Source organism: Anarrhichthys ocellatus, unplaced genomic scaffold (assembly GCF_004355925.1).
Source record: "Anarrhichthys ocellatus isolate YVR2014 unplaced genomic scaffold, GSC_Weel_1.0 scaffold49, whole genome shotgun sequence".
NCBI classification, from domain to species: Eukaryota; Metazoa; Chordata; class Actinopteri; order Perciformes; family Anarhichadidae; genus Anarrhichthys; species Anarrhichthys ocellatus.
Genome location: NW_022280079.1, coordinates 877,233 through 888,551, shown reverse-complemented (window position 1 = coordinate 888,551; position 11,319 = coordinate 877,233). Strand labels below are relative to the sequence as shown.

The 11,319-nt window shown below is 43.1% G+C and overlaps 1 protein-coding gene across 1 annotated transcript in view; it reads left to right on the top strand.

The window, feature by feature from the left end:
• The window catches only part of LOC116395783 (protein O-mannosyl-transferase TMTC1-like), a 40,376-nt gene extending 29,739 nt beyond the window's left edge, over positions 1 to 10,637 (top strand). Inside the window, exons 6-9 of the mRNA XM_031869904.1 lie at positions 7,166 to 7,279; positions 9,796 to 9,939; positions 10,017 to 10,125; positions 10,364 to 10,637. Coding sequence (XP_031725764.1) covers positions 7,166 to 7,279; positions 9,796 to 9,939; positions 10,017 to 10,125; positions 10,364 to 10,510 — 514 coding nt within the window. The 3' untranslated portion in view covers positions 10,511 to 10,637. The remainder of the gene's footprint in view (positions 1 to 7,165; positions 7,280 to 9,795; positions 9,940 to 10,016; positions 10,126 to 10,363) is intronic.
• Positions 10,638 to 11,319: the final 682 nt, after the last annotated feature.

Sequence of the window (11,319 nt, the reverse complement as noted above, 5' to 3'; positions counted from 1 at the left end):
TGTGTGTGTGTGTGTGTGTGTGTGTGTGTGTGTGTGTGTGTGTGTGTTTTACCTGTCTTGTGGGGACATAAATAAGATTACAACACAATGACATGTCCCCATAACTTAAAGCATTACATTTTAGGGTGAATACTTGGTTTAAGGTTCGGGTAAGGGTTGGGATTAGGCTGGTAGCGGTTGGGAAACGTTTCCGGAAAATGAATGTAAGTCAATGTAAAAGTCACGACTGTGTGTGTGCTCATAATAACTTTAACATGCTGTTTATTGATTGATGAAATTACTATTAATAAGTTAATTTATCTGTATCCACACTATGCCGTCTCTTCCCCTCCATGATGGATGAGACTGATACAGTGAAATTATAAAACCCTAGAAGGGATTTATTTCCTCACTTTTTTTTCATACTTCACTCAAATGCAAATAATAATAATAAGACTATAATATTTTATTTGTATAGCGCTTTAAAGTGTACTCAAAGACGCTTTACATGGTAAAAACAGAAACAATAGAAGTAATTATTATATAAACAAAATAGATGACATAACAATAAGGAACAGCACAAAAACACACATAACTAGCATCACAGGTTAAAAGCAGATTTAAATATGTGAGTTTTAAGTACAGCTTTGAAAGTGGTGAGTGACGGAGAATGTCTCTGAGTTCCAGAGGGACTGTCCCCAGGTCTGCTGCTTGGACAGAGTAGGGGGGTAAGGAGGATGGTGGAGGTGCAGGAGGTCAGAAAGGTATGAAGGGGTTCAGGGTTATGAGGATCTCTGTATATGATGAGGAGAATCTTGAACTGGATTCTTTGCTGTATGGGGAGCCAGTGGAGGTTCTGAAGGACTGGGGTGATGTGGTCTGGTGGAGTGGGAGAGCAGACGGGCAGCTGAGTTCTGGATGTATCGTAGTTTATTGATGATTTTGGTGGATGCGCCGTACAGGATGCTGTTGCAGTAGTCCAGTTGAGAGGTGATGAAGGCGTGGATGAGTGTTTCAGGGCTGAGGAGGAGAGGGAGGGGTGGAGACGGCAATGTTTTTGAGATGTGATTGACGTGGCGTTCATATGAGAGGGTTTGATCAAAAATGATACCACGGTTACGGACATGTGTGGAAGCAGGAACAGTGGTGCCATCAATGCAGAGGGAGAAGTTGTGGTGGGATTTGCTTAATGATTTGGGGCCGATGATGACTTCAGATTTGTCGCTGCTGAGTTTGAGGAAGCTGGCTTGCATCCAGGTTTTAATATCTGTGCAGGTGGTGATGGTGGAGTGGGGGTGATGGATTTGATGGAGATGTAGAGCTGGGTGTCGTCAGCATAGCAGTGGAAGTGGAAACCATGGTGGCGTATGATGTCGCCAAGGGGGAGCAGGTAGAGCAGGGGGGGGGGGGGGGGGGGCAAACTTTTTGGCTGGGGGGCCACATTGAGTTTTAAAATTTGACAGACGGGCCGGGCCAGTAGCAGATGAATGGAGTGTTTGTGTGAACTAATATAAATTACAAGTAAAAGCCATGACCTAAAAAGGAACTTGCATTTAATTTCAGTGGGAACAGTGTTGTTTGTCACCCTTTTTAACCAGTGCGTCAACGTTTGGTGTCAGTTTGGTTGTGGCAATTCTCAGAACAGATCTGAGGCGTTCATCAGTTAGCTCGGATCTTACAGGGTATTTTTTGACTGTCACATCTAACATCATCAGAGTTCTGCTCTGTAATGTCTTTCCTTGTCTCTCCCCCCTGTGTCACGGTGTGGGTACATCTCACTGGCGTTAGGAAACGTATCAGAATAACCTTATTTTATTGGCTAAACTGCATCACGTGACGTGATTTACAATGCATTGGTCGGTGTTTTTCCTGCACCGCTGAACAAGTGCCGTAAATGCTGGAAAGGAGCGTGAATAACTCCGCTGCATAAAGCAAAGGCCCGCGACCCACTGAAAACGGGTCCGCGACGAACCACCCGTTGAGAATCACTGGTCTACAGGATCGTGACGAGCGGTGAACAGCTGTTTGTGTGGCGTGTCTTCCGTCTCTTCCGTCTCTTCCTGTTTCCTTCACTTACATTCCCCTGGGCCCTAAGACCCTCCATGTACAGCTTCTTATCACCTCTTTGCACCAATGTACATTTATAACAAATACCACACATATTACACGGTAATCAGCGTTGCATATGTGTGAAACTCTATCGGTGCATCTCCGGTCTGTCTTTGTTCATCCTGCATCGCTCTGTTCTGTTCTTTAATGTAACGTTACTGGAGCGACAGAGCCTCTCCAAGCTGTTAGCAGACTGTTGTGCTAGCAAGCAGGCTCACTCGCGAGCTGTACCCAGCATGCAGTTCGGCGGTGAAATTTTATAAAATTTTGTTAAAGAGCGTTAGTTGTGGGTTGTTAATTGTTGTGTTATAAAGTTATGACTATGACTAGGGTTCCCTCTCAATACATATAAGAGAACTAGCGCTGACCGCACAGCGGCATAGAATACATTTAGCTGCCTGTTGAAAGCAGACAGCAGTTGTTTCGGCTATGCACCAGTGTAATGGTGTGTGAAGAATTCATATCATACTGGAAATTAAAACCGGTATACTGCCCAGCCCTAGTCTTTATTATAGTTTGGACAATTTTGTATCAATATTTGACGGGCCAGATTAAAAAGCCCAACGGGTCGTAGTTTGCCCATGCCTGAGGTAGAGGATGAAGAGGAGGGGACCGAGTACTGAACCTTGGGGGACACCTTGAGAGAATGGGGCTGTGTCAGACTTGAATTTATTGATACTAATGAACTGTTCATGGTCGGAGAGGTATGATTTAAACCAGGAGAGGGCTGTGCCAGTAATGTGGAGGGAGGACTCGAGACGGGAAAGGAGGATGGACTATTGCACTTCTGTCCATCCTGGGAGAGGGATCCTCCTCTGTTACTCTCTCTAAGGTCTCTTCCTCTTTTCTCCCCGTTAAATGTTTGTTTGGGAGAGTTTTTCCTGTTCTGATGTGAGGGTTTCCGGTACAAGAGGATGTTGTATGTGTACAGATTGTAAAGCCCTCTGAGGCAAATTTGTGATTTGTGATTTTGGGCTATAAAAGAATGAATTGAATTGGTTGATGGTGTCAAAGGCTGCACTGAGGTCGAGTAGTATCAGGATGTTGAGGGAGTGTTCATCAGAGGAGAGGAGGAGGTCGTTGGTGACTTTGATGAGGGCACATTGAAATGGTTCATACAGTTGGTTTGAGTCCAGGTGGGTTTTTAGTTGGTGGGCAACCGTGCATTCCAGTATTTTAGACATAAAAGGGAGATTGGAGATGGGTCTGTAGTTTTTGTGGATGTCAGGGTCAAGGCCAGGCTGTTTAAGGATGGGTGTGACTGAGGCGAGTTTGAGGGCGGGAGGGATGGAGCCAGTAGACAGGGAGGAGCTGATGACAGAGAGGAGGAGCGGGCTGAGGGCCGGGAGACAAGCCATGGCGAAAGTGGAAGGGATAGGGTCCAGGTCACAGGTCGGAGTCTTCATGCCAGAAATTGATTTATTGAGATCTGAGCGGGAGATCAGGGAGAATCGGGAGAGTGACCGGTCAGTTAGTGGAGGATTTACAGATACAGGGTTGGACATGGCGGGGCTGGAAGTGGCCAGTTGGTTGTAGATGGTGTCAGTTTTAGCTTTGTAGAATGACAGGAAGGAGTTACATTTTTCTACCGTGGAGGAGTGGGAGAGGTTGTCCATAGGTTTGAGGAGTTTGTTTATTGTGGAGAAGAGGACCTTTGGGTTGGTGGAACCAGAGTGGATGATGCCAGAGTAGTAGGTGGAGCGAGCAGAGTTGAGAGCCAGTTTGTATTGCTGTATGTGTTCCTTGTAAGCCAGGGTGTGAACCGTGAGGCCGTCTTTTTTTGGAGAGTCTGCATTTCTGGGATTTCATGAGGCGGAGTTCAGGGGTGAACCAGGGAGCAGTGTGGGTGAAAGAGACAGTTGTGGTTTTGAGAGGGGCAAGTGGATCAAGGCAGGAGGATAGTGTGTTATTGTAGAGGTTGACCAGGTCTGAGGGGGAGGGGCTAAGGGAGGGGGTGAGTGTGGAGAATTTGTGAGTGAGACAGGCTGACAGGGATGAGATAAGATAATCCTTTATTAGTCCTGCAGCGGGGAAAATTACAGGATTACAGCAGCATATAGTATAGTGCGACATAAATAGTAAAGAATATTACTTAAGACCAATACAAAGAAAGGATTTTTAGAAATCTTGGCCAACTGAAAAGTATGAACATGAAAAGTATGAGCATGTACAGCACTCAATACTTAGTTGGGGCTCCTTTTGCCTGAATTACTGCAGCAATGCGGCGTGGCATGGAGTCGATCAGTCTGTGGCACTGCTCAGGTGTTATGAGAGCCCAGGTTGCTCTGATAGTGGCCTTCAGCTCTTCTGCATTGTTGGGTCTGGCATTTCGCATCATCCTCTTCACAATACCCCATAGATTTTCTATGGGGTTAAGGTCAGGCGAGTTTGCTGGCCAATTAAGAACAGGGATACCATGGTCCTTAAACCAGGTACTGGTTGCTTTGGCACTGTGTGCAGGTGCCAAGTCCTGTTGGAAAATGAAATCTGCATCTCCATAAAGTTGGTCAGCAGCAGGAAGCATGAAGTGCTCTAAAACTTCCTGGTATACGGCTGCATTGACCTTGGACCTCAGAAAACACATTGGACCAACACCAGCAGATGACATGGCACCCCAAACCATCACTGACTGTGGAAACTTTACACTGGACCTCAAGCAACGTGGATTGTGTGTCTCTCCTCTCTTCCTCCAGACTCTGGGACCCTGATTTCCAAAGGAAATGCAAAATTTACTTTCATCAGAGAACATAACTTTGGACCACTCAGCAGCAGTCCAGTCCTTTTTGTCTTTAGCCCAGGCGAGACGCTTCTGACGCTGTCTGTTGTTCAAGAGTGGCTTGACACAAGGAATGCGACAGCTGAAACCCATGTCTTGCATACGTCTGTGCGTAGTGGTTCTTGAAGCACTGACTCCAGCTGCAGTCCACTCTTTCTGAATCTCCCCCACATTTTTGAATGGGTTTTGTTTCACAATCCTCTCCAGGGTGCGGTTATCCCTATTGCTTGTACACTTTTTTCTACCACATCTTTTCCTTCCCTTCGCCTCTCTATTAATGTGCTTGGACACAGAGCTCTGTGAACAGCCAGCCTCTTTTGCAATGACCTTTTGTGTCTTGCCCTCCTTGTGCAAGGTGTCAATGATCGTCTTTTGGACAACTGTCAAGTCAGCAGTCTTCCCCATGATTGTGTAGCCTACAGAACTAGACTGAGAGACCATTTAAAGGCCTTTGCAGGTGTTTTGAGTTAATTAGCTGATTAGAGTGTGGCACCAGGGGTCTTCAATATTGAACCTTTTCACAATATTCTAATTTTCTGAGATACTGAATTTGGGATTTTCCTTAGTTGTCAGTTATAATCATCAAAATTAAAAGAAATAAACATTTTAAATATATCAGTCTGTGTGTAATGAATGAATATAATAGACAAGTTTCACTTTTTGAATGGAATTAGTGAAATAAATCAACTTTTTGATGATATTCTAATTATATGACCAGCACCTGTATATACAGACAGAATAATTGCAACAAGGGCGGATGAGAGGCAGACAGACTTGATATTACGGAGAGTGATGGTGCTCTGGGTTCTGGGATGGGGATCTCGATCTCCATGATGATAGCTGGTCGGAGACGGTGAGGTCAGAACCAGAGAGGTGGTGGATGGTGATTCCAGTGGAGCAGACCAGGTCCAGGATGTGACCGCGGTTGTAGGTGGGGAATCAATGTGTTGAGTGAAGTTGGAGTATCTAAGCATGTCCAGAAATTCTGTGGCTGTTTTACAGTCTGAGGAGTCGATGTGAAATCAGGATGTGAAGGTGGGATGGAGCAGAGCTAGGTAAGTAATTCAGATAGGTCGGAGAGGAAGGCAGGATTGGGTTTGGGGGGGGCGGTAGATAATTGCAATGACCAGGGGTTTAGGACCAGAAAGTTTGAATGTCAGCTGTTCAAATGAGGATGGACTTTGGATGGTAGTCAGGCTGGTTTTTATGTGTTGGCGGTAAAGAGCGGCAATTCCTCCACCGCACCATCAGGGCGTGGTTTATCCAGGTAATGATATCCAGTAGGCGTGGTTAGGTTGAGTGCGTAGTAGTCCAGGTGTTTTTGCCAAGTTTCAGTGAGACAGAAGATATCAAGGTTGTTGTCAGTGATGAATTCATTGATGTTTGGGCTTTTGTTGTAAAGTGACCAGGTGTTGAACAGAGCAAGTTTCATGGAGTGTTTTGTGATTGGTTGTGAGGATTTGGGTTCTGAGGTTGGCTGGATTCACGTGCTGTTTGTTAGGATGACGTAATGAGGGAGTGGTTGTACGCCGGTGCTGAGTCCACAGAGACGGGATGGAATTGACAGAAGTGGGGTTGTAGATGATGAACTTGTGCTGGGAGCCGATATGAACATCACTGGGAGGGATGTAGCTGAGGTTGTGTTTGTTTATGGCTTTGTGAATGCGGTGTGAACGGGGCAGCCTCTCTGTCACAATAGTCGGAATGGGGAGAGCTGCAGCTGAAGGGGTTAATGACAGGTGGGGGCCAGTAGGGGGAGCAGTCACAGGAAACTGTGCTCTGAGGTGGCAGCGTAGAAGAAGAGGAAGGGGCGTGTGTGTGTGCAGAGAAAATAGTCAGTCGCGGACAGAATTGTACAGCGTGCTGTAAATGAGCTGATAGCAGCTTGTTGAGATGAATACCATCATTCTTAAAAGACGAAGAGCGGTCCCAAAACAGATTCAAATTGTCAATGAAGAGGAATGAAACTGTGTGTGTGTGTGTCATATGTATAGTATGCGTGTATAGGTGAAGGTCAATTATTGTTAATATTGGTGTGTTCACAGGGAGGAACACACAGTTAAAAAATATTGGCAAAAAACTGATTTGGACAGGATTAACATAAAGTTGAAGAACAAGTAGAAGAACAAGCGACTTTCAAAGTCAGAGATCCACTGTGAAATACAAGGAAATCATTTGGGACAGAATTTTATTATGGGAGGACCAGCGAGTTCATAGAACAACCGGAGCTCATTGTGGCTGTGGTTATTTCTTTCTACAGACTGACCTCCTCCTCCTTTCTCCTCTTCCTCCTTGCTTTAGCTCTGGTATCCAGACTCTGCCACACAATGCCAAAGTCCACTACAACTACGCCAACTTCCTGAAAGACAGCGGCCGGCACCAGGAGGCCATTCACCACTACACCACCGCTCTCAGGTCTGACTTAACTAAAGCTCTCTGACTGTAACAATCCAACACTTTCTAAGTCACACAGTATGTTGGCAAAGTTGTTTCCTGTTGCTGATATACCCGTTTCATTCATGTTCCTGTTTCATGTCAAACACTCTGTATTACGTCACAAAGTCAAAGTTTGCTTCATTTAAACCATGGGGATGCTCTGTGGCAACCCTGAGCTTCAAGTCATATTGCGAATGCTACAAAATGTTTGATTAACACTGTGTGCTGCTGATCAGCTTAAGAGCCTCTAGTCAGGCTACAGCTGACTGACAGCTTAAACATAGAGGAAGCTTTCAAGGAACATCACCAAAAGAAAAAGCATTTATTCATCAGTCAAAAGCTTCTAGGGCTCGTGTTTATCAAGAATCTCAGAATCCTTCCTAGGAATCATGTTGAAAGTTAAAGGTTGGTAATCTTGAGAAACTAGCAAGAGAAGGCTGTTTTATAAACTCAGTCCAGTGAAAGTATCTCGCAGCGCTAGTTCCAAAAGTTGCTAAAACTAGCAAAGAATGTGCTAAGTCTGTAACACTGACATTCATGCTGAATGAAATAATTAGACAGACTATTACGGTTACCAAATAAGAATATGACTCGTACTTTTTAAGAATATTTCCAACCCTACCTTTAAGCTAACACTAAACATACTTCTAGCTCTACTTCATGTGTGGATGCAGCCTGTGTTTTGGTGGCGTGACGCTGGTCTGTGGGGGATGAATGGATCTGAGCAGCTCTACTTGTTTGATTCATTCCTGCAGAAGTGTTTGTTTGCTCACAGACTCAAGTTGCTGTTTCAAAGTCACATTTAGCCTTTCGCTGAAAGGTTCTGAGGACCTTGATCAATGTACTTTTACATCCTACAGAAGGGCATCAATAATTATTCATGTCATTATTTATTCTTCTGTTAAGGTCAATGTCCTCGGAGTGTCTCTCCTGCTGCCTGCTCGTGTGTGTGTGAGAGCTGCTGTAGCACAGCGGCTACATGGTGATGTACTTGTGTGACTGTGGTGTCTAGCTGAGCCACTTAATGAAGCTGGTGCTACAAATCTAAAAACAAGGACAGATATTTATCAGCAAGGAATGTAACAAATCAACCACCAGCATCACATCTCATGTCTGCCTGTTCTGTGTTTACTAGTTGTATTCCCTTTTGCCCAGTAGCTCATCATTCGTGCCAAATTGTCTAGCTTGTTGAATAGTAGAAAGTCAATTCAAGAGAGGTGCATTGTTGACATGCATTTGGCTCATAATGGACGGCCAGGAACTCATGGAGACTGCATGTAAAATAAGGCAATTATTATATGAATCATGCACAAATTGGGTTTTATCCAACATACACACATTGTATTACATTACATACACTGTAACATTAATGAAAGTGAGTGCCCAGTATGTGTGACTTTCATTGGAGAGGCTTCCTGAGGAACCAGAGATGTGGTTCATGTCTCACCTCTCTTCACATTAGTTCATCTGTAATCTGGAAGCTATTAATCTGCCTGTGTCTAATGGTATTACTCTGTTTTTGATGGTCTCCAGCCAAAAACCCAAATATGTGTTTATGAAAACACCCCGTTTGATCTTTTGATGCTTTACTAATTCCTTCAATTTCGTCTGCAGTTAATTGTTTTAACAGAAATATGTCTCTTCAACTACTAGGTGAAAAGAAGATAAAAAATAAGATTTGACAATTGTAGGGCTGAAAAATTTGAGGAAAATATCTAATTGTGATCTTTCTCTCCGACTTCTTTGATTATATATCAATACAATCAAATAATGAAAAGTGGATGTTATGAAGGTCCTCCTAGCGCAAGTAAGCTCTGTTATTGTTACTTATTGTAACTTACTCATTACCTAACTAGCAAATGTATGCAAATCTATTCTCACTGCCTTTAGGACCACCAGGGTCCCAATCAGCCCTCTAATGGCCTGGATCCATCAGCTTCTTCTGTTCCTATCAAAGGCTTGGGATCCCCTTCTACATCCATTCATGCATCTTCTCTACAGTTGGTGCAGTTTAGTATCGATGAACTCTTATCAATTTGAATATCAAAGACGATGCATTAATGTGTGTAAACACATTGTTCATGTATGTCCATACCAGACTTAATGACTTTAAATGACCAATCAGAACAAATGTGGCATTGTGCCTTCAACTGAATATAGTCTTTTGGAACAAATGGGCTAAGTGAACGAAAACACAACAATTCTTTGTTTCAGGTGATTATGCACTAATAAAATCAGAATACCCAATGTCATATTCCATTTCTGCCAATAGATCCCCTGATTAAATCTGGACACATTATTCCATCACAGCCTGGTAGAGACCAAATGCAGTGAAAGAGCGTGAATGTTGGACTCATATTCATCAGATGTTTTGTACAGAAGGTTCTCAATAAATGAGATTGGACTCCCTCCTCTGCTGTCCTGTCTTCTTATTCTCTCTCCTACTCTTCCCTCCTCCCCTCTGCTGACTTTTTTCTTTTCTCCCCTCATATCAGGTTATTCCCACGCCATGCCAGCGCCATGAACAATCTGGGCACTCTGACTCGCGACCCAGAGGAGGCTGAGCGCTACTACAGGAAGGCACTGGACACCAACCCCCAGCATAACCGAGCTCTCTTTAACCTGGGAAACCTCCTGAAGTGAGACACACAAACACTCTCTGACACTAAGTCTCACTCTCACTCTCACTCTCAATGATGGTGATGGTGTGTTCTAGGTCCCAGGGGAAGGAGAAAGAGGCTGAGACTCTACTAAAGGACTCCATGCACTTCGGTCCACATTTTGCTGATGCTTACTCCAGTCTAGCATCACTCTATGCTGAGCAGGTGAAACATTCTCTCACACTCATGCACATCAAGTATGTACCACACTTGACTTTGGTGCCTGGAGGCATGTTGTAACTCATCACTTAGTAATAAGTCCAGACTCAAATTAGCTTTAGCTGTGATGATTAATCTCTGCAGCAATAAATCCCTGTCAGAGAAGCCTGCTCAGCTGTTCACACTTTGGTCCAGTTCGTTCCTGATTTAATGCTGTATTCATTTCACCTCTCCGTCTCCACAGAAACGCTTCGCTGAAGCCAGTGAAGTGTATCTGAAGGGAATAGAGAACTGTCCGGACAGCTCCGACCTGCATAATAACTATGGAGTGTTTCTGGTGGATACGGGTGAGTTGAACCTAGAGGCTCTCTGGCCCCTGATAAAACTTTAAACTAGTTCTGCTGAGATCTAATCTGTCAGTGGGAACAGTCTGTATGATGTTAATGTTATTGAAAGTAGTGCTGGGCGGTATACTGGTTCAACCGGCACGTCAAAGAATACGCCCAACATGTCAAACTAAAGATCTGATTGGTTGAAGACTATGACAATCAACAATATCGTCCCCATTCACTTAAACTGCACATGGATGCACTTGTGAGTCTGCAGGCCTCGGGCCTCTCTTCTTACCTAGAGACACAGAGGTGAAATCTGATTGGATAAAAGCTCTACTTAAAACAAGCTGCACTGGAAGCAGAGCAACTGAGGAAGACAGTAGCTGTGCAATGAGAAGATAAGATAATGGGGAAAATAATTTTATAAATTATAATACATGTAGATTATTTAAGAAGAATTATTAAATTATAAAATAGATACAACTTTGTGATTATGTTTAGGCCAGCAGAGAAGGCCTATGTGTGTGTATGTATGTATATGTATATATATATATATGTGTGTATGTATGTATATGTATATATATATATGTGTGTATGTGTGTATATGTATATATATATATATGTGTATATATATATATATGTGTATATATATATATATGTGTGTATATATATATATATGTATATGTATATGTATATGTATATATATATGTATATATATATATGTGTATATATATGTGTATATATATATATGTATATGTATATGTATATGTATATATATATGTATGTGTATATATATATATGTATATGTATATGTATATGTATATATATATGTATGTGTATATATATATATGTATATGTATATGTATAT